At 46.2% G+C, this 23,176-nt stretch overlaps 1 protein-coding gene across 1 annotated transcript; it reads left to right on the top strand.

Annotated features, from left to right (window-relative positions):
- The first annotated feature begins 826 nt into the window (after positions 1-826).
- On the top strand, positions 827-22,804 carry LOC135242748 (C-Maf-inducing protein-like). The gene is made up of 21 exons (XM_064314002.1): positions 827-1,692; positions 9,777-9,902; positions 10,307-10,357; positions 10,470-10,631; positions 10,722-10,763; positions 10,928-10,990; positions 11,300-11,380; positions 11,571-11,674; positions 11,759-11,863; positions 12,701-13,078; positions 14,787-14,852; positions 15,418-15,444; positions 15,582-15,630; positions 15,771-15,878; positions 16,574-16,690; positions 17,116-17,256; positions 18,077-18,124; positions 18,796-18,942; positions 19,388-19,493; positions 20,071-20,141; positions 20,324-22,804. The coding sequence occupies exons 1-21, from the start codon at positions 1,363-1,365 to the stop codon at positions 20,375-20,377; spliced, it is 2,376 nt and encodes a 791-aa protein (XP_064170072.1). The 5' UTR covers positions 827-1,362; the 3' UTR covers positions 20,378-22,804.
- The last annotated feature ends 372 nt before the right edge of the window (positions 22,805-23,176 follow it).

Raw genomic sequence — 23,176 nt, forward strand, 5'->3', positions numbered from 1 at the left:
GAATGATCGCGGCAGAGATAATGCAGTTGCAGCTGCTGTTCTGGGGCAGAGGGGGAATTTGAACCGGGGTCCAGGATCCCAAACGCAGAGGGGCAGCTCAGACCAGAGACACAGTGGGACATAAGAACAGAGAAGGAGAGGAGAGAAGGGTACAGGTTGCGCTGTAGTTCCCATTTGACACAGAAGACAATGAAACAGACCATTCCTCCAGCATGCGCCATTCTCCTGTGAGAACTGCTGCTTGCATTCTGGCTGCTTTCTAATCTGGCATGAATGGTAAGATGAAGAAAGAGGAAATGACTACTCAGTGGTTTAATTCTGAGTAAAACCATGCCGGCCACAGTACTGGTGCATGCAGGTAAGCTGGTAACACTGCAGGAAACATCCTAACTGCATGTGAAGCTTTCAGGTGGATGGGGTGTGGGGCCAGGTGTGCTCATGTGTTCCTGGCCAGGATGGTGCTAGCGAAGAGAAGCACAGTCTCTCTGATCCCCTTAGTATACCTGCACCTATGTCACTGGTCCTACACTGAGTCTGCCCTGATACAAATATGTCTCAGTCTTCGGGGGTTGACATAGAAACGCTCTAGCATTCCTTACCTAGGCTCTGTCGATCTCACAGTCCAGTGGGCAAGCACAGCCGATCCTTTTGTCAACAGATATGGAGAGATAAGACACAGTATGAAGACCGCGAGCGGTGCGCCCTCTCTCCCTTTGTGTGTGGACTGCAAGCCCCTATCGCGCACCACAGCCAGACAGTTCCGCGAGACGCACGGTGCATCCGCTCGGTTGCCTATTGACGTCACTGTGGTATCACATGAATAAGTTGGGACCAATCGGAGAGGCGCAGCCTCAGTGCCTGGTTTCTTCACGAAGATAGAGGAAAAGAGAAAAGGGAACCGTGCCAATGGGCTACTGAAGAACAGAAAAGACGAAACGCACTTCTCTCGGACCTCTACCCTTTTTTAATGCTCCTTAATTCTGGATTATATCATATCGCGGACTGGAGGTAAAGGCGAAACAATGGCTCAATCATACTGAGTAGCTCGTGTCGGGGGAGCGGAGCGCGGAGAGGAAGAGACATTTCAGGGGAAATTGTCGGGAGATATAGGAGAGCAGTTACCCTAAATCCCCCCTCTCCCCCGTCCCGGAATCCTGCTCTGTATGACTCTAATGGCTTGCTCAATAATATAACCCTCGGTCACATTTTCAATCACACAATAAATACAATATTGTAGGTCGCGACGTGGCTATTATAGCTTCGCATTAGCCGTGTTTTTTTTCTTTCTTTCTTTTTATACATCTGTTTTTGATATACATAGCCAGCGGCAGCGTTCGTCTCGCTGCGGGTATACAGATAAGTATGGATTTTAACAGTAGCGGAGGGGGCAGCGAACTGCACAACAATCACTACCACCATGTAGAGGACAGCAAACCTTTACTGGGGGAGATGTCTACGCCGACGCCGCCGGAGGGTAACAATAATAATAAGATGGGCGCCGGGCCGTATCGGAGAACCCTGATCCCCTCCAGCACCGGGATGCGATACAAGCTGCTCCAGGAAGGAGATGCCCAGGTGTGTGTGGTGAAACACCCTCGCACCTTCCTCAGCAAGCTCCTCACTTCGAAATTCTTACGGCGATGGGAGCCGCACCACCTCACGCTGACGGACTGCAGCCTCGCCTCGGCCACGGTAAGCTCCCCCACTCTGCGGCTAACGTTAGTTAGCTCCCGAGCCATGTTGAAATACGGAATCGTGTCACAGAAGGTATTGTGCGTTCCCTTAGCTCGTTATCTGGTTGACATTTGTCATATTTCCTACGAGGAGCAGTTCGTCATCGTGTCATTTCGATCGCTCAGTAGGCTATCAGAGAAAAAAAGGGTTTCATTCTTTTGTTTCCAATTCAGTCATCTGGTTCGCGCTGTCATTTCCTTCTGTAATTACACCTACACACAGCTGACGGAGACGCTGTTTGCTTTATTACGTTTCAATAGCTAGAACTCGTCGAAACGTGTTTTGTGTTAAAACTGACGATGCGATGAATGTAGACTAGTCCACACAAAATATCGAGATCTAGCTTCGGCCTATCTCCAACAGGCATTTTCATCACGATCGTTGTCAACGGGGAAAGAGTAGGCTATAGACCGCGATGCATTTAAAGGTTTTTGTGTTATCCGTCGGGCCAGAATTGTTTTGTGTAGTGCGAAGGAAGACATTTTCTAAATCTGTTTGATGTGGTATTGACCAGGCCTGGTTTCGATTTAAACCATGGTCTTAAATGACAGTCATTTAAACTGTCAAGAATCCACAATTCATCAGACATAGCCTAACACCCAACAATTCTAGCCTATAGCCAGGAGCGCCAGAAACATACCATATTACACAGAAATGATTTGTGAAATTCTGTACATTATTACCAAAGCTGTACATAACATGTCCGAAATGTCACATCAGTTAACATATTGATTTTTTAATGTCAAGAGACTCGGACCCGATTGATATGCAACTGTTTTTTTTTAGAACGTGCATATCTTAATTTATTTTCAACTGCACGTGACCGACTGATTTCAGTTAGACTGCAAACTGAACTTTTCTAAAGAGAGCCAGTATCGGCACTGGTTTCGGACAGTCCTTTTAAAAAAAATAGACCTAGGAAGACAAAAATACTGTTCTTGAGTCATACATCTTGAATGCAATTTTAATATTCGCTCCAAACTATTTAAAATATACTCCGACTGAAGGGGAAGGTGTACCATCTGTCACCAGCAGTTATATTTTCTGCCTCTCATTATCCATACCATCTGTATAGTAGGCACCCATTTCACAACATCTGCAGTGTTTGTGTGTTCCGAGACATACAGGAACAACATCCCCCTTTATAAATTTCACCCACACTTATTTCGATCACCCTGATTAAATTTCGATCAAGCATGGACACTTTCATGGATACCAGTGGAACAATGGTTAATGGTATATTGCCCTTTCCCAACGTAGACCTGGAACATTACACCTGCGGCGTAGCCAGGAATTCAGTTTGGGGGCTTCCAAGTTTCAAACTGAACTGACAAACCTCCGCCCAAATGCACCTGTTGACGAGGGGACGCGTCAAACCAACAGGCCGCTGCCTGTGTGCGTCTATTTTAGCAGAAGGGAATGGGCTTTCTTGTTTTCACAGTCGATTTCGGCATAATTTACACGCGTCTCCGGCATTTAGAGGGGTCTCCATTTCTCCCAGTCTCCCCATTTCCCTCAGAGTCTCCATTTCCCACCGTAATCCCAACAATAAGTTCCACCAGCTGTCCATTGCTGGTACTCAGGAGTTTTGCACCTTATGTTAACGCGTTATTATTCTTCTGTGTTAAGGCGTGCTCTTTCATGTTCTGTGTGTGATCACAAGTTGGCCCAGGCAGGGGAAAACTGACTGACTGTGCAGTGAACAGGCGTACAGGCTGCGCGTGGCTTTTGCGGCTATTCCGCGGCATGCTACCTTCGGTCAGTGTATCAGAACGTGAGAGGTGAGGAGGGGTGGCCCAAACGTTCCCCTCAGCGTGACCGCGTTCGCTCGCGGGGGCCTTCGCTGCCGTGTCCGGCCGAAACGCTCCCTGGTGCCACAGAGACGCGCCCCGCGGTCCTGCTGCTGGTGCCTGTGCTGACTGACCGGGAGCCCCAAGGGGGGATGCACGGTTCACTGTTAAAGTTACCCAGGAAGTGAGGGTCTTGCTGGCCACTACCCATGTCACTACACAGTACAGTCTCATCTGCAGCTGCACTTTGGCTCAGGTCAGTTTGGCTCAGGTCAGTTCAGCCAGTGGATAAAGGGTCATCGTTTCACAGGGTGTCTTCACACAATCTTAGGCTTCAATACTCAATCAATGCTCCTGGTACTACACAAACGAGCACATATACACATGCTCAGACTCGCACACACACACACACACACACACGCATACTCACAAACACAAACACAGGCATAGAGTCACAAACATACACACACTTTCACATTCAATGGAGACAGTCACACAGACAAACATGCACTCACTCACACATTCACAAATGCCCACCCAGACTCACACACTACACACAAATAATCACAAGTACACATGTACTCAAACGCATTCCTGCACTTACACATTCTAGCACAAATGTCACATTTAAGAGCAGAACTAATGTGTGTGAGAGTGCATGAGAGTACAGAGAGCCCAATTTAGCAAATATTGACATTGATGATGGTAGCTATCTGAGCTGGTGGGGTGCACTGTACCAGCACTGTGGAGGCAGGCTGGAGGGGTGTACTGTACCTGCACCACAATCTAAAATTTTGATAAGCAAGCTAAATATATATTTTAGAAAATTATTTTTTAAGGGCCTGCAGATAAGAATATGAATGTAACTGTAGCTAAATATTTCTGTGCTAGCTCAGCGAACGGTCACCTACAGTTCTTTTGGATTTACGATTAGCTAGCTAGCAAGAGATCCCACTACATATACTATGGTGTATATCGAGAACCCACTACTGTGTATATCCATGTACAGCTAGCGACTGCCCACCAATTTGCTTACGTTTATGACTATAACGATTAATGCATTTGCAAACAAAACCATATCTTTCAAAAAAAAAAAAGTATTATCAATCAAGCAATATTGGCAACAAATGTATTCAGCCATGAGTTGATGGCAAATGTTAGCCTAGCCTAGCTTACCAACACAGATCACATTTCTTTCACTTCATTACAGTCTTATTAGCACAAACTTGCAGGTGACAAAACTTGAAAAGTTCATGGCACAATGGGGAAATTGCATTTATATCTATCCCAACCTATCCATCTTGTTGGGTATCTATGGTTTTAGCTTGTTTGTAGACCATCTAATTATCCGTCTTAAAAAGGGATTGTTAAATGTGGCCCTCGGGGCACAGTAACAGCCTGCTTATGATTTCCTTCTGCTCTAATCAGGGGCTTAGACTTACACCTGGGTCACCAGGTGTGGGAAATCTCCAGCAAACAAAAAACAGCAGCAACTTCTGTCTTCAAGGGCCAGATGTGACTGTATCTTAGATCTGAAAGTGTTGCTAGAGAGAAGCCTAGAGAGAACTAAAAAAAAAAACTAAAATGAGCATTCCTAGATGCAGGGGGAACAGAGCAGGTTCTCACTTTGTCATCTACCAGGACTGCAAATGCTTCAGAATAAGGTCCCTTCTGTATGCAGTCTGAACAGAAGTGTCATAGTCCAGTTAGAACTGGGGAGTCACATTTCACAGTTCCCACTAACAATAATTAAAAATTCAAATCTGAGATTATACAAGAAAATAAAAGGGCACAGAGTCCGAATGACGTCTTTCTTTTGTAATGACTGGATAGCCCTGCCAGTAAGAGTAGAACATGTACGTGCAATTAAACACAAATCTACAAGCGGGTTTAGTCGCAAAAATCCGTAAGAAACATTCATTGTAACAAAACAACGCAGAAAAAGCAACAGGCACTTAAACAATACCAATTCATTGTTGAATTCTTTAAAATCTCAGACAAGGACAAACTAGATCACCAGTGTAAAGCATGCTGTGAAATCACTGTATAGCAGTCTTACGGAAGTCAGCAATGATCTTTTAAACGCGTTAGAGAAAATTTGTTAAACGGAGTTAAACAAAAGACAACTAAGGGAGTCAAGTTAGACGAGGATCAATGTTCCAAAATCAGACGATTGTAAATAACGGAACAGGCCTACTACTCAGTAAATGGTATTCGTTTTCAGTGCCGTCGGGGTCTTATTGTTATTATTAATTCAATTCTGGAGAAATAGTCTACTGGTTTTAAAGTCGCAACATAGCCAATTTAGCACTTTAAACCCACGTAATTTACGGACCATTTTTGTAGCCTTGTCTACTTCAGTTGAAACGATTGCTAGTTGGTTTGATGGTCAAACGTTAGCAACACGAACGAATTAATGAAGACTAATTGCAATAGCAAGGTTCTGGTTTGGCTAACTTTTCAGATTATGTCACATTTGTTCAATCCAAATTGTTTTACCTTTTACGGTGCATACGGACCAGGTGCATCACAAAATTTTGACGTTCCACTCCTGAATTGTAGGCGTGCGGATGGTACATAGTGCAGGCGTTATGTCTCCTTCCCGGACAGAATGTCTTGCAAACGTAAATTGTTTTACTCGCGGCACAGACATTTTGTATTGACGGTGACATTGATAAAAACGTTCTACGTCACTGACGCAGATGCGTAAAAGGTTCGGTCAGGCAAGATACGGATAAAAATGTTCCTTTGAGATACTTTTGATTTTTTTATTAGGCTATTCATCAAATATTAATTTAAACGAGTAATGTTAGTCACATGTCTGAGTCTGGTAGATACTGCAGGTCAAAGTGAATTCGCTTTACCAAAGTCAAGGGCAAGTCCATCTGAAAAATGATCAAGTCCATGTCAGAAGTCATGAAAATCAAATCCAGTCGGACTACTTGTCTCCAACGTCATAGAGGTTCAAGTCCTGGAGAGCACTGCTGTAACATGGGTAAACAGGCAAACAAATCGGGCTTTTAAGATTGCGGCTGCAAACAAAATCAGACATCCAAAAAAAATGAGCAAAAACCTCCATTTCGCGCATGCTGAACAGTTTGTTGCGATAGAAATAAATTGTAACATCAAAAAAGCTTTATTTTTTCTATAATTTTTTATGCTTATGTGGGGCTAACTTATAACACATTTTCACCTAGCCAGTACTGGGCAATTTCTCCTAAATGGTATAATTTGTTTTCTTCAGAACTTTTGGTCATTTGAAAGCAAACCTCATCAACAATACCAACATGTTTTTTTTTTTTTTTTAATTTTTTAAATAAAAATAAAATAAAACTTTAACCACTTTGAAAAGGCTGAATATCGGTTGTGATTACACATTTGTTATGAGATGCAAGAGAACTGGATAAATTGGCTATGTTTTACACTGGAGTTTGATTTACAGTTTGAAGAAACAAGAGAAGGGCTGGGGGCAGGGCTCTACGCTAACATTTTACCCAAGGAGCACATGTGCTCCCAAACTGAAAAAATGAGGAGCACCCTAATTCGTAGGTGTGCTCCTAAATTATTTTTCCAGTTAGCACACATTGATTTTCAGGAGCAAATGCTCCTAAAATGGGAGCACTGTAGGGCTCTGGCTGGGGCAGATTAAGTAATTGCTCGACATTGATAAATGTCTCAGTTAAATTAATTTAAAAAAATAATTTTATGTTGCACTGTAACTTTTGAAATTCTTTCATGACTTTACACCTGGACAAAGAGGCTGGACAAAGCGGCTAGGCTAACACCGTGGCTGTAGCCGACTGCCAGAAGCATTGGCTATGTGCTGTTGAACGGCGTTACCTTTCACCCTGATTATCAGACTCGCATTCAAAAAGAATAGGCCAGCCACCTCCATTGTGTGGGCCCTAAAAATACACCCTCAATCCTCATATATTAATAAATAACTAACTCACTCCCCCCAGGGCACTATAGAGCAGTTGCTGTCTGAAATAAACGTACCATCCTGGCTAGAGTAGCCAACGGGCCTGCAGATAACAGACAGTCGCTCTCAGCACCGAGTGAATGCATTTCAGTTTATCACGTACTCAGTCTGCATTTCAGTGTACGATGCAGTCAAATTCTGCATTTCCCCGTTTCTGTATATTGTAAATCTGTACGATGCAGAGCCTGCGGGTCATTTGGGGAGAGGCAGACATATGACGTTAGAAAAACCTGTAGATGAGCTGGTGGTAATTTTGTGTGAATGGTGTGATCTAGATTATGTGTGCACCGAGTAAGCTTGCAGTGCACTGTAATCTCACAATAAAATACTCATTGTTAATTTAACTGGAACAGAGTTTTAGTCCAAGAAGGATCCAAATGTACTCTCATCTGATTTAACGCTCAACCTTTTGCTGTATTGGCTGCATTAGATAGCAACTTGGGAGTCATCCAATATAAATGTTTTCATGTTCCCCCTCTTTTGGGATAAGGTATAATTATATAATTAAGATATAAAATATTCTGTGATGAGGCACACTCTGATGACATAACCTGCTCTGTGGTGAAGGCTCTCTCTGATGAGGTAAACTGCTCTGTGGTGAAGGCACTCTCAGATGAGGTAAACTGCTCTATGGTGAAGGAGCTCTCTGGGTAAGCTCGTGTGAAGGCGCTTATGAGGTAAACTGCTCTGTGGTGAAGGCGCTCTCTGATGAGGTAAACTGCTCTGTGGTGAAGGCACTCTCAGATGAGGTAAACTGCTCTGTGGTGAAGGCGCTCTCTGATGAGGTAAACTGCTCTGTGGTGAAGGCGCTCTCTGATGAGGTAAACTGCTCTGTGGTGAAGGCGCTCTCTGATGAGGTAAACTGCTCTATGGTGAAGGCGCTCTCTGATGATGTAAACTGCTAAAGGCGGTTATTCATTACTGGGTTCAGATGCTGGATCCAAACCACACTCCCTCCCTCACCCACCCAGTGAAGTATGGAATCTGTGATATTGGCATAATATCACACTGAATACTTTTCCCATTCAAGAGCTATTGCTGCGCTGTCAGTGTAGGTGTTAGAGTGGGGTGTTAGATGTTGTGGTGTTAGAGAACAGTGTTAGAATTGTCAGTGTTAATTAGGAGAGTTGCAGGATTGGCTGTTAAAGTGCAATGTTCTCTCAGTCCTGTAAATCCCCCAGGGCCCTCCCCAAAAAACTTTTTTTTGGTCTACATTGATTTGTTTCTATGGCAACTCAAGATTATGGAGAGGAGAACTTTACTCCACCCCACCTCAAGGAAGAAAAAACAAAATAAGTGACACTGACCAAGGTTACCACAGAAACTGTGCTGGATGTTGTTTCTATGACAACATGTTAGTGGTTTGAATCCTCTTTAACACTATCTTGTACTCGGTTAATAATGCTGACATCTTATTTTGGCACTGCAAAAGACAGGTACTGTGTGTGTGTGTGTGTGTGTGTGTTTGTTTCTTAATTTGTCTTTATTTGCTGTGGTGATTAACAAAAATATGTCATGAAAAAGAACAATCAACGTAATCTAGTCTAAATGATCCCAATATTAAGAAGAAAAAAGGCACATTTTTCTTAGTCTGTAGCGGGATGGAGTGAGGTTGGTCTGTAGTGGATTGGGGTGCAGTTGGTCTGTAGTGGATTGGGGTGGGGTTGGTCTGTAGTGGATTGAGGTGGGTGTAGCGGGTGGGGGTGAGGTTGGTCTGTAGTGGGCTGGGGTGGGGTTGGTCTTTATTGGATTGCGGTGGGTGTACTGGATCGCGGAGGGGTTGGTCCGTAGTGCGTTTGGCCTGTAGCAGGTTGGGGTTAGGGTTAGTTTGTAGTGGATTGGGTTGGAGTTGGCATACAGTAGATTGGGGTGGGTGTAGAAGGTTGGGAGTGGGGTTTCGTCTGTAGCGGGTGGGGGTGGGTGTAGTAGATTGGGGTGGGTGTAGCAGGTGGGGGGCGGGGTTGGTCTGTAGCGGGTGGGGGTGGGTGTAGTGGATTGGGGTGGGATTGGACCATGGCCCGTTTGCTGCAGGCTGCGTGTGTGACCTGTGGTAACCCAGCCTGCAGTGCAGGTGAAGGATGACCGTGACTGAAAGAGACCTCTCTGATTAGGGAGTTCAGACTGAGAGACTTAACCCCAGCCCTTCAGTGCTGCCACCGTGACATTAACCCACATAAACGAGGCCTGACGGGCGAGAAAGTGGTGTGACAGTCAGAACAGCCTGGCCCTGGATCTCACAAACCCCCCCCCGGGGTCCTGTCCTCTTCCAGCCTTTAGGGTACATGGAGTCGCCCCTGTCCTACAGCTGTATAGAGGACCTGCAGCTGCTGTGCTGGGACAACGCCCCCAAATACTGCCTCCAGCTCAGCTTCCCCGGCGGCACCATCCTGCTGCAGGTGCGAGCCCCGCCCAATCAATCTCTCCCTCTTTGCCTCCTTCCCTCCCTTCTCCCTCCTCCTCTCCCTCTGTCTCTCTCGCTCTAACTTTTGTTGGAGTATTCATAGTATGAGCTAATTGGGGAGGTTGACAATTTCTTTGCAATTTGCAGGATGGATGGGTGTATTTGTAAACCGGATGAAGTTGAGGACTTTGAATTAATGTTTTGAGTTTATATGGAAAACTAATGTTGTACTGGTAATTATTTCTAATGTTTGTTTTATTAATTTTTTTTATTATTTGTCTTTTTTTATGTAAAAAAATATGTTATATTTCTTATCTTTTTCCAGTTTTGTGTTTTTGTTTATTGGCGATTTGTGGTTATTGTCAATAAAGCTGACAGTCTCTCTCTTCTCTCTCTCAGGCAGCGAACAGTTATGTGCGGGACCAGTGGTTTCACTCTCTGCAGTGGAAGGTATGACTGAGTGTTCACAGTCTCACTGTTTAGTTTGTGTGTGTTTGTGTGTGTGTGTGTGTGTGTGTGAACCAGCATACTAGAGGAGTAAGTGGCTGTGGTTCATCTGCAGAAAAAGCTGTATAAGTACCGGAAGGTTCTGACGAATCCGAGCCGGTGGGAGGTGGTGCTGAAGGAGATCCGGGGGCTGGTGGAGCTGGCGCTGACCTCCCCTCTGCAGGACGACTCCATCCATCAGGCGCCCCTGCACATCATCTCCACCCTGCTGGCTGAGGTAAGGGGCGGGGTCACACGGGTGGGGTCATCACACCTGCTAACTGAAACCACTTAGAAGCTCAAAGGCATTTTAATTGTTTCTCTACAGAACACCAACCTGAGTGCCCAGGAACATGAAAGCATCATCGTGGTGAGTGCGTGTGTGTGTGTGTGTGTGTGTGTGTGTGTGAGGTGTCTCACCTGCCTGAATATTCAGAGGGTCCCATCATACTCAGAAGGGCCCAGTCATTTCTGCTGTGGTGCTGTGCTGTAGCACTGACCGGGTCTGTCCGTATGTCTGTCTGTCTGTGTCAGGCCATCGCCCCTCTGCTGGAGAACAACCCCCCACCACCTGACCTGTGTGAATTCTTCTGCAAGGTAACCATGGAGACGGGCTAGCCACACACGGGAGCAGCACCGGTAGAGGAGGCAGCAGTAGCAGTCAGGGTGTGAGGGAGGTAGTTGTAGTATAACGGTAGGGGTAGTGGTGTTGACAGACGCGTGTCATACCAATATCAAGGTAAGATGAAGGGAGTTGTACTGTGGTAATAGAAGTCACAGCAGTGTGAAGTAGTTGTAGTGTTATAGTGGCAGTACCATTGACATGGTGGCGGCAGCAGCATTGTGGTATGTGGTGTGGCATTAACCCTGACTGCGACGTCTGTCTGTCTGTCCGTTCGTCTGCAGCACTGTCGGGAGCGTCCACGCTCGATGGTCGTGATCGAAGTGTTCACACCTGTGGTCCAGAGAATCCTCAAACACAACATGGTTAGTGCTCAGTGTGTAATGACAGCGCCCTTGTGCCCAGTGTTCAGTCTCAGCGTTCCTGCTGTGCTCAGTGCTGAACCTGAAGAGTGCTCCATCTTAAATGTTAGTCCCCACTCCCCAGTCCCACTGAAGTTCAGTGTTAGTGACTCTGCGGTCTGTGACCCCCCACCCCCACCCCCCCCCCCCCCAGGATTTTGGGAAGTGCCCCCGCCTTCGTCTCTTCACTCAAGAGTACATCCTGGCCCTCAATGAGCTCAATGCTGGCATGGAAGTGGTCAAAAAATTCATACAAAGGTGAGTGATTCACACAGGTTTACCTCTATACACACACACACATACACACACACACACGTGCAGTAACCGGAGTGTGTATTTCAGCATGCACGGCCTGACCGGGCAGTGCCCCCACCCCCGCGTCCTCCCCAACCTGGTGGCTGTCTGCCTGGCTGCCATCTACTCCTGCTACGAGGAATTCATCAACAGGTGAGTCCCTCCGGCACCTGCACAAGTGACAGGTAAGGACGGCGTAGGTCACAAGGCTGTCTCCCTCGCAACCGTTACATCATATCCCTGCAGCATGGGAGCCACGGCCTGCCCATGAGGAACCGTTCTCATACTTTCCATGAGGAGGCTTCCTTTGAGAACGCTCCCCAGCCAAAATCTCTCGTCAGGTGCAGATTGAGACTCGCTTTAATGACATGGAAACACAAACCAGTAAATATAGCCAAATATAATGACACATAAACAGGCAGTCATAACATACGGATGTACAGAAGGAACAAAGACATGAAAGGTTTCGAGAAGTAATGCGTTGAAATACGATGAAACTTTTCCGCTTTTTTTGGCTTGTGCATCTCTCTGACCTGTTTCTATGGTTGGACTATGCCGGGTCTGTCAGCTGGCCGGTCTCTATGGCCGGATTTGGGCAGATTTGGGCGGATTTGCTCGGTTGTTGTGTAGCGTAATAGTGCGTAGAGTGTCCTTAGCCAGTGGGAGGAGCTGAATCTCTCCTCCCCCTTCAAAGCCGTCTTTATACAGCTTTACCCCAGTTCTACAGGAGGATGTTTCATGGTCCCTTGTTCACCTGTTTGTCTGTGGGTCCATGATATGCTTGTAGACTATTCCAGAATTCTGTCGTATATGTGCACCACTGTACCCTGAATGGATAGCCATACTAACAGGGAATTAGTTATACAATTAGAATTGCATTTGATTTGAAAAGTCAATTGATCCAGCTAAGATGGCCACTCCAGGTACAGATTCTCTTCCTCTGAGGGCAATTATCTTCTCTTAACTCTGATGTCATTTCCCCCTGCACAGTCGAGACAACTCTCCCAGTCTGAAGGAGATCAGGAACGGCTGTCAGCAGCTGAATGACAGGAGGCCTGCCCTACCCCTGCGCTTGCTCCGCCCAGCCACGCCCACGCCTCCAACCACGCCCTCGCCTACACCCCCCGTCCAGACCCCGCTGCCTCTCTCCCCGCCGCCCACCATCATAAACTCCAGCGAGGTCCTGGTGGAACTGGAGCGGACTAACAACGTCGCCAACGCCCGTCTGAAGGGGCCAGCGGGGGGCGACAGTGAGCCCAACCTCATAGACTGCCTGCTGGGTAGCCCCGCCCTCAGTGCCCTGACCATCCAGCTGCCGGCGCAGGCCAACCGCGTGCTGCGCTGCTTCGCCCTAATCCTCAAGATGCTGTGAGTGCCCCCTGCTGGTCTCTCCCCGTCTGTCCCTCTCTCTCTGGCCCTCCATCTCTCCATTTCCCTTTCTTTCTCTGTCCCCCTCTTTCAAATTCATCTTATTGGCATGACAAATGAACACTCATTTCCTCAAAGCACATTCTGAAATTACGGTTAATAAATGGAACAAGGAGGGGAAAAAAAGAAAAAAAATTGTATATATTTACATAAAAAAAGCAAGAGATCGTGGGTGAACTGGGCCTTCTTGTCTAATAGGAAAGGCAGCCCGTCTTCCTCCGAATCAGGGCAGGTTTTGTTTATTTTGGGAACGAACAGGACTCCATGTTTCATGGTGAAAACAGAGTGAGCACAACCTGTCCCGTCTGATGGGTGAGATCTGCCGGTGTTGACCCGTCTCAATGGCACGGCCGCGATCACTGAGCGTACTTTTCCAAAATTCACGTTATTAAGAAAACAAAACACCCCAACTCCGCACATAGTTGGCAACTTCACCCATTGTGGCCGTCTACCTTGACTGTCCTTCGTCAGTCATTTCAAATTTAACATTTTTGGCATTCCGTTTTTTTTTGTTGTGTCCTCAATGAGTGATATCATTTTGTTTTAAGATGTGTAATTGTTGAAGATTGTGCTGTATTATGATTCAGTTGACTCAGCTTTGTTGTGATGTTGCCGTGCTGTCCTGAGGCTGCTAGTTGTTGTCGTGCGCTAGCGTTGTTAGCTGCAGTACCAGCTGGCTCGGGGGGGGCTCATCTCTCAGCCTTGTTGTGCTTTGTGAAGATAGTAGTTAATTAGTTCTCCTCAAATTCATCCAAACTTCTGTTCTACCTTGGCTGTCAATTTTAAGAGCGGATGCTGCCCTAATTCTGTAGGTTTTTTTAAATTATTGCAGTTTTATTTGGGTGTTTATCCCATTCAGACAAAAAATTAAGAGATGTGTGAGCAGATGATTCATAATTGATTTCAACATTTTTCACCATTGTTACAGGCAGTTAATTTTGGGTTTTGTTCTTTATAAAGTCACCTTTTTCACTGTCAAGGGTCAGCTTCCTATTGAGTCGATGTTTAAAGGTAGTCAGTACAGGATGTGTTTGCAGTCAGTGTCTTTTGTTCATAACTCAGTGTTCATTATGTGTTTTGACATCTGGTGCTTATTTAAATACAATAATGCTTTATTTTCGTCACATTTTACTGCCAGGGCCCAGTTCTGACAATACTCCTCCAGAAAATCTGATGCACGACCACAGAACAATGTCAACTGTATCCCTCTTTGTCCAACTATCTCTCTTTCTCCCTCTGCCCCTCTCTCCCTCTCTCTCTTTCTCCTAGCTGTTCTCTGTGTCAGTAAACACATTTAACGTAGAGGATAATGTTGCTCAGCTAACAGAGATGCTTTCTTCTTTATGTACAGTGTCTTACCCAGTACAGATAAGAGTAGGGTGTGGGTATAGGTCAAATGACCTGAAAACACCATTAATGGATGCAGTTCAAGGCATTAACACGTCACTTGACTCTTTTTAGTCATGAAGAATGTGACATTTAGGTTATTATGTGGGCTCCTGTTACATTGGGAACATTTTTTTTTTTACAAAAGCACAATGCAGCGGCCTCTAGGAATGTCATCCTGTTTCCTGAGGTCATTATGTAATCTCTCTCTCTCTTTCTTCCCTTTCCCTCTCTCCCTCTCTCCTTCCTTCCCTCCATCCAGATCAGACTACGATGACTGGAGACCAGCTCTGGCCAGCCTGTTGCAGCCTATTCCCTTCCCAAAAGAGTGAGTCACCTCTTATCCCCGAAATTCCCCTCGCTCTCTGTCTCTCTCTCCCACTCTTTTTTTTCCCCTGCTTTACCCACCAGCTCAGCAGTGAGGAAGCAGGATAGGGTGCGGCCAGTGGGCTCGCAGTTGCAATTCCGTTATGAATCACGATGTGACCAAGAACCAATCGGATGCAACCCGGGTGACCTCAGATGGTGAACTGAGTTTAAGCGGGGAGGGCTGCTTGTGAGAGGGAAGGGCGGGGGGGGGGGGGCTGTTTGTAAGCGGCAGGTGTGTTCTGGGACAGGTATTGCTCGGAGGCATGCGTAATTGGCTCATTACCGCTGTTGTTTCTGTAGCTCAGCTGGAACTCACCTGTGTAAGCGAGGCTAATCTGACTCTTCGGGTCTCGCTGGAAAGAGCAACAACATGCAAAATGTGCCCCGAGGGGGTCACGCCCCTCCTCCGTTCCCAGCAAAACAACAATGCTTGAGGTCACAGAATAATACACTGCGTGTGTGTGTGTGTGTGTGTGAGTGTTTGTGTGTTGTGTACTTATCATTCTCTTCATCTCTTTCTCCAGGGCTCTTGCACATGCCAAATTCACAAAGTAAGTAAGCTTCCTGTCGTGTGTGTTTAGCTGCCTTTGTGTGTTTAGATGGTCGGAATTAAACTGGGAGGGAGGGGCCCGCGAATGACCCGCGCGCTGTTTCCTCACCGTCTGTCTGCTCGCGTCTCTGTTTGCAGAGAGCTGAAGTACGTTATTCAGAAGTTTGCGGAAGATCCCAGACAGGAGGTGAGTGACTGTGTGATGCAAGCATGCGTACGCGGTGCGAGGGTGCGGGCGTGTGTGTGTGCGTGACGCAGGTGTGTGTGTGTGCGTGCGTGACGCAGGCGTGTGTGTGTGCGTGACGCAGGTGTGTGTGTGTGCCGCAGGTACACTCGTGTCTCCTCAGCGTGCGTTCTGGAAAGGACGGCTGGTTCCAGCTGTACAGCCCAGGGGGCGTGGCCTGCGACGATGACGGAGAGCTCTTCGCCAGTATGGTACGTTTCCCAGAGGCGCCCCCTCCCTGTTTCCTACCCCACAATGTACGCCATCGCGGCACCCCCCCCACATCCCCCCGCCCCCCCCACCCAACCCGTTATGCAGTCGTACCCAGCCATCTACCCAGCATGCATAGCGTCTGACCCAAGTGTCCAAACATCCATGTTTTCTCATAAATCCTCACAAGTTCCTGCAGCTATTGCAGCTGTTGATCACTGTTGATCAGTGCTGGCCTCTTCACCTCCTTGTTTCAGCCCTCCACCTATTTACTCACATCTGTCCCCCACCATACAAATGCCCGCCCTCTACCTATATAAGCGCATAGCTCAGAGCCTAAGACCGATTCATGGCACGAGGCCGTTATGCCCAACCCCTGCCTGATGCCAGTGTCCTAGCAAGACACCTACCCTGCCTATACCCTAACTCCTGCAATGAAGGCATCAATGTAAGCGCTTGGATAACCCCTATTAATGCCAGTCCCTTCTATATGTCCCCTCCCTCCTATAGCCCTCCCCTCCCAAATTGCCCACCCTGGTATATCCCACCCCTGCCTATTGCCCACTCCTATAGACTCCCCTGCCTATTTGCCCACCCCCTGCGTATATCCCCGCCCCCTGCCTATAGGCCAGCCCCCTGCTGTATTCGTGCTCTTGTCTGAGTGCCAGTCTGACCTGGTTTCTCGCCCTCTCTGCAGGTGCACATTCTGATGGGCTCCTGCTACAAGACCAAGAAGTTCCTGCTGTCTCTGTCAGAGAACAAGCTGGGCCCCTGCATGCTGCTGGCACTGCGGGCTAACCAGACCATGGTGGAGGTGTGTGTGTGTGTGTGTGTGTGAGGTGTCTCACCTGCCTGAATATTATTCAGAGGGTCCCATCATACTCAGAAGGGCCCAGTCATTTCTGCTGTGGTGCTGTGCTGTAGCACTGACTGTGTCTGTCCGTATGTCTGTCTGTGTGTGTCAGGCCATCGCCCCTCTGCTGGAGAACAACCCCCCACCACCTGACCTGTGTGAATATCTATGCAAGTGTGTGTGTGTGTCTGTGTGTATGTACGTTTGTGTGTGTGTCTGTTGTGTGAGAGTGTGTATGTTTCCACGTGTATGTATGTACGCGTGTGTTTCTGGGTGTATTTCCGTGTGTGTGTATGTGTGTCCGTGTGTATATGTATGTGTGTTTCTGTGTGCATATTTGTATGTGTACACGCGTGTGTATTTTACATGCGTGCTCTGTGCTGCAGATCCTGTGCCTGATGCTGGAGTATAACATCATAGAGAATAAGGACACTCAGCTGCAGATCATCTCCACCCTGGAGAGCACGCAGGTGGGCCGGACCCTGTATGAGCAGCTCTGCGAGCGGCAAAGGGAGCTACGCGAACTGGTGAGAGAACTGCACCACCACGCGACTACACAACTACACCACACAACTACACAACCGCACAACTGCACCACCACACAACTGCACAACCACACAACCTCACAACAACACAACCGCACAGCTACACAACCACACAACTGCACAGCTACACAATTGCACAACTGCACAGCTACACAACTTCACAACAACACAACCGCATGACTACACAACCGCACTGCTACACAACCACACAACTACCCAACTTCACAACTACACAACTACACCACCGCACAGCTACACAGCCATAAAACCACACAACTAGACCACAGCACAACTACACAACCACATGACTACACAACTGCACAACTGTACAATACCTCTAGACAGCTGTACAGTACCTCTATACAACCATTAACATAATCGCAGAACACCTCTTCACAACCACACAACCGCACAACAGCTCTACACAACCATTAACACAACCACACATAAGATACACACACACTGGTACTTTCTGTACACATATAAATGATGTTCAAAGCAAATATGACAAATGATAGCCATTGATTTATTGTTTGTTGACACATGTGATGTGACTATGACAACAAAGTTAAGCGATAGTACATTGCAACCCTAATTTCTTTATTGTCTTTTTTATCTTTTCATTCGATACAGTCTCCTATATTTTCCAGCAAACTACTGCCACCTGCTGTTTGAATGGGAAAATGTGTGGGTCTGAGTAGCTCTTGGGTGTCTTTGCGTTTTCATTTGTTTGACTCTCTCTCTCTCTCTCTCTCACTCACTCCCCCCTCTCTCTCTCTCCCTCCCTCCCTCCCTCTCTCAGCAAAGGAAAGGTGGTCCTACTCGCCTCACACTGCCCTCAAAGTCTACGGTGGGTGTCTGAGGCTGCCCACTGCTTTCTGTGCTTCTCACCCCTCCTGGGTCTTGACGTGGTACCAGTTGAGATTTTTAGAAATTACATTTTTCAATACTAATGTAAACCATTTTACTTTAATTCGGCATGGGCATTGGGTATTGATTAAATTATATTGGTAATATATTAATTTTCAATTATAACGTTAGGGTGTATTCACAGTAAACTGCCTTCAGTGTATCTTGAACACTTGTCCAATGTGTGTTGTTCAAATACGGAATTCACGGCAATATGTGCATATATGTATATCCTGACACAAATGATAGCTGAGATCTTGGTGTTTCAGTGGATTTACTCATTTTGATGCAACGATTGTTCACTGCCAGTCTTGAAAATCTAATTTTTAGACCCACATAAGTAGAGTATGTTCACAGGTCATTATTTGTACCTCAAATAAATCAGTTTGCAATCCCCTGATCTGAATCTATTTTTAGACACACATATTTTTTTTAATCTTATTTGTTCTTGTAGCCAGGGCCCAAATCTGACAGTACTCCTCCAGTACCAGGCATACACTGTCATCTTCATGGAGGATCTGTGTTTGTTGTTTGTTTGTTGTTAGTTTGTTGACTGTTTGTTGTGTGTTGTCTGTTGTGTGTTGATTGTTTTGTGTTTCTCCCTCCCTCCAGGATGCTGATCTGGCTCGGCTGCTCAGCTCGGGTTCCTTCGGGAACCTGGAGAACCTGAGCCTGGCCTTCACCAACGTCACCAGTGCCTGTGCCGAGCAGCTCATCAAACTGCCATCCCTCAAGCAGCTCAACCTGTGGTCCACCCAGGTAGGTCCGTCCATATTAGCACACAGAGGCTTGGGGTGTTTAGCTGGGGTTCAAACCACAGGTGCACTGCTACCGCAGGTTTAAACCCCTAGACCACAGAACTACATTACAACTGGAACAGCTATCCGAATCTGTGAAATGAGGATTAGCTGTTCCAATTGTAATGCAGTTCCGTGGTCTAGAGGTTCAAACCTGAGGTTTAAACTCCAGCTAAGCACGCTGCAATTGACCCTTAGAGACCAAGCCACTGTTTTGGATGAATCTATGCCACCCATATTAACAGCGCAATGTACAGCTAAAACTGAATGCTGCAAAGAAATGTGTTCCTGACAATATTTCTCCCTTTCTCTCTGGCCCCTTTTCTCTCTAATCCTCTTTCTGGCTCTTCTCCTCGCTCTCTTTCTCCCCCTCTCACTGTCTTTTCCATCCCCTTTTTCTCTTTCAGTTTGGCGACCCAGGGCTTCGGCTGTTGTCTGAACACCTGGCGTGTCTACAGGTGTTGAACCTGTGTGAGACACCCGTCACAGACGCAGGCCTGATGGCCCTCAGCTGTGAGAGCCCCTTAACACCGGCACTGAACACTGCTACTCAACACTCCTTATGCAACACTGCTGCTGAACACTGCTGCTCAACACTCCTTACACAACACTGCCACTGAACACTGCTACTCAACACTCCTTACGCAACACCGCTACTGAACACTGCTACTCAACACTCCTCACACAACACTGCCACTGAACACTGCTACTCAACACTGCTACTGAACACTGCTGCTCAACACTCCTTACGCAACACCGCCACTGAACACTGCTGCTCAACACTCCTTACGCAACACTTCCACTGAACACTGCTACTCAACACTCCTTATGCAACACTGCTACTGAACACTGCTACTCAACACTCCTTACACAACACTGCTACTGAACACTCCTTATGTAACACTGCTACTCAACACTCCTTACACAACACTGATACGGAACACTGCTACTGAACACTCCTCACACAGCACACATAAACTATGCCTGAAATACTGGACACTACATACTACAACAACTGGGTGTGTATATTGGGTTGTGTGTGTATGTGTGTCTGTGCAGACAGTGTAGTGACAATGTGTGTCTCTTGCAGCTATGAAGAGCCTGTGTAGCCTGAACATGAACAGCACCAAACTCTCTGCTGACACCTACGAGGACCTCAAGGTGCATCTCCCAAAAAACGCTTTCCCTGTCACTCACATTATCACCCCATCACTCACACCCTCACTCTGTCACTCACACCCCGTCAATCAGAACACCCCCCATCACTCACTCCTTCAGTGCACCCTCCATCTGATCACACCCCTCTCTTTGCTCACTCTCTCTCCTCTTCTCTCCCCGTACAGGCAAAGCTGCCCAATCTAAAGGAGGTGGACATCCGCTACACAGAGGCCTGGTGATCGCGGCCCTGAGACGCCATCCCCGTGCCGGAACCTCCTTTCTAGCGACACCCTAAAGGTCATGTTTTAGAGTTGGGACCCCAAACGAAAAGGGCACCTTTTTGAAGCTGTCCATTTATTTTGGCTTCATGGACCTCAGGACCGTTCTCAGGCTCCAAAAATATTTCCCGAAATGAAATGACATTATAGCGTAGAAGCATAGAAACGAGAGGACCTGCCGTCTCGTGACATCACCCAAACAAAACAACGTGCTTTCTAGTGACATTGCCAAACTGCAATGACCTGCTTGCTGGTGACATCATAAAAACAACAGGATCTACTTTCTAGTGATTTCATCAAAACAAGCTGCTCTACTTTCTAGTGATATCCTCAAAGAAATAGGATCTTCTTTCTAATGACGCCATCAAGACAAGAGGAACTACTTTCTAGTGACATCATCAAAACACCCCCAGCATTGCCCTCCATTATGTTCTGTGGTGAAACGCATTCAAAATTTCTCTTCCTCTCTTTCCTGTGGGTCCTTCTGTCATCAATCACATCATCATCCTCAGAACACTGGGACACCTGAACCCCCTCCCCCACCCCCAAAATTAGTTTTAATGCGGTTTGAAATGAGACCTCAGTTGTGCCACACTGGTAAACACTGGATTAGGGTATTTTTTTGTCAGGCGAGAAAATGGCCGCCCTGCCCTGGTCGCCGCGGTTACCGACGTCATGGCTCATAATTTCTCCCGTCCTGTACAGGCAAGGGTTCGGTTCTGTCTTAAGACCACTGACAAGAGGAAGAGGAGTTACCGAAAGACGGTGCCTACAACCCCCAGCGCCCCCCTTTTAATCAATTTATATTGACTTGAACGAATACATATTTTTTCCAGACATCTCTGCTTTCATACGCTGTGTTTATATATAGATTATATATTCTCTTTATGGATTTGTTTTCATTTGAAATCAGGCATTTGTGCTCCGCGGTCAGGAGACTGAGAAGGAAAGACGTTTCTCTCTCTCATTTGTTTAAATCTGTTTTGTTTTTAATGTACATAAATCTGTGTATAGCTCCCGTATTTAAGTGAAAGGCTTGTAGGAGATGGTCTGGAACTGGCTCATCTTCTGACTTCCCTCTCTTCTCTCTCTCTCTCTCTCTCCCGCCTCAGTCTCTCTGTCCCTCGCCCTGGTTACACTTGGTGGAAATCTTGCCTCTAAGCACTGTAGAGCTGTCTCCAGCCTCTCCTTTCTTATTGGCCACATCATTTTTGTCTCTCTCTTCTGATTGGTCTTTTCAGCGCGTCTCCTCTCTTTCTGGCCAATTCCTTTTGTGATTGGCTGACTGAAGATTAACAGGTAAATTTCACAGGTCTAGAAACATAACACAGAGCACACCTGCTCTTTTCCATAACTCTTTTCCAAGACCAATCATGTTTTCTATCTATATTGTATACAGTTTTTTATATATACACCCATAATGTGTATATAAATGTATAGATATAAGTGTATATAATTTCCTTCTTTTTCCATAGGAGACAGTGTTTTTCTTCCATCTTCTGTGCGTATGTATGTATGTACAGTATGTATGTATGTATGTGCATGCATGCAAGTGTATGACGTGCGTATGTGTACACGTATATGTGTTTTTCACAAGTGCACTGTAATTTGAACTGTTTTTGTCTGTCAATACTTATCTTTTAAACTTTGTGTTTTATCTTTTTTTATTTGTTTTCGGTCAGATTACATTGCTTGTGTTTTTATTCATGTACATTCACTTGTGTTCAGTTTTTTTTTAATTCAACATTTAATTTAATTAGCATTTTAAGGGGCGTACTGTGAGAAAAGAGGCTGAGCGTGTGTTCTGTACACAATGGAGTCTACTGTACTCACACTCCAGCGGTGTACTGTTTCGTGGAGCGGCTGACTTCTTCATGCCACAGTTATGTCAGAGACTTTTCGTTTTCCTTGTTTTGAAGTGAAGGGTAACCTGACAGGGAAGGTTAAGCATCTTAACCAAGCCTTTTTTTTTTTTACTGTGTAAGAGGGGAAGGGGCAGTATAACAGCAAAAGAAATTACATGTGACGGTTTAAAAAGCCTTGCTTTCTTTGGTGTCTGCTGACTGTGTCCTGTGGAGCTAACTAGCAAACTAGCTAGCCCCGCCCCCCTCACCTTCTGTCCTCTTTATCTGAGTAAAAAAAAAAAAAAACCTGTCTTTTCTTTTTTCTATTTTTCTTATATCTGATAGCAGAAGGGTCACTGAGTGGGCAGCTGTGTCTGAAACGCCAGGCTAGTTTCAGAGCCAAGATGGCGCTCGCGCGTCTCCTGTTGCCCTTCTGCCAACAAGAAAGGCTGAGCAGAACTGTAAAAATGGCTTGGCAGAATAATCGAGGAAACGACTACGATGTGAATCCTTTTAAACGGAAATAAACGATCTGTGGAAGTTTGCCGAGTGTGTCCTGCAGCTTCATTAAACAGAACAGTCATCTCCTTTCTCTCTCTACCTCCTGCCTTCCACCTTCCACCCCACTTCCTTCTCTTGCTCCTCCCCCTTCCTGTCTCTCCGCGTTAATAAAACGTGCTAGCCACTGCAACAATATCCAGCAGACATAATTTTCTGCTTTGAATGTGAATCGGTGGGATTTTTTCCCAACCTTGTTTGTGTGTAAAGTGAGCTATTTTACACACCAACTAAACAAGTGATTTAAAAAAATAATTAATTAGGAATGTGTTGGACAGTTAAACAAATATTTGAAAAATGCAGATGTGATAGGTTCACTGAGTGAAACATTGTTTAACATGAAACCACCAACACTGTA

This window comes from Anguilla rostrata, chromosome 16 (assembly GCF_018555375.3).
Source record: "Anguilla rostrata isolate EN2019 chromosome 16, ASM1855537v3, whole genome shotgun sequence".
NCBI lineage: Eukaryota > Metazoa > Chordata > Actinopteri > Anguilliformes > Anguillidae > Anguilla > Anguilla rostrata.

Bases quoted from the DNA above. Each gene is read 5' to 3' on its own strand.
- LOC135242748 (XM_064314002.1), top strand. From the start codon at position 1,363: ATGGATTTTAACAGTAGCGGAGGGGGCAGCGAACTGCACAACAATCAC. The intron at 10,991-11,299 runs GTAACCATGGAG...GTTCGTCTGCAG, and splicing joins TGTGTGAATTCTTCTGCAAG to CACTGTCGGGAGCGTCCACG. The intron at 15,631-15,770 runs GTGAGTGACTGT...TGTGTGCCGCAG, and splicing joins CGGAAGATCCCAGACAGGAG to GTACACTCGTGTCTCCTCAG.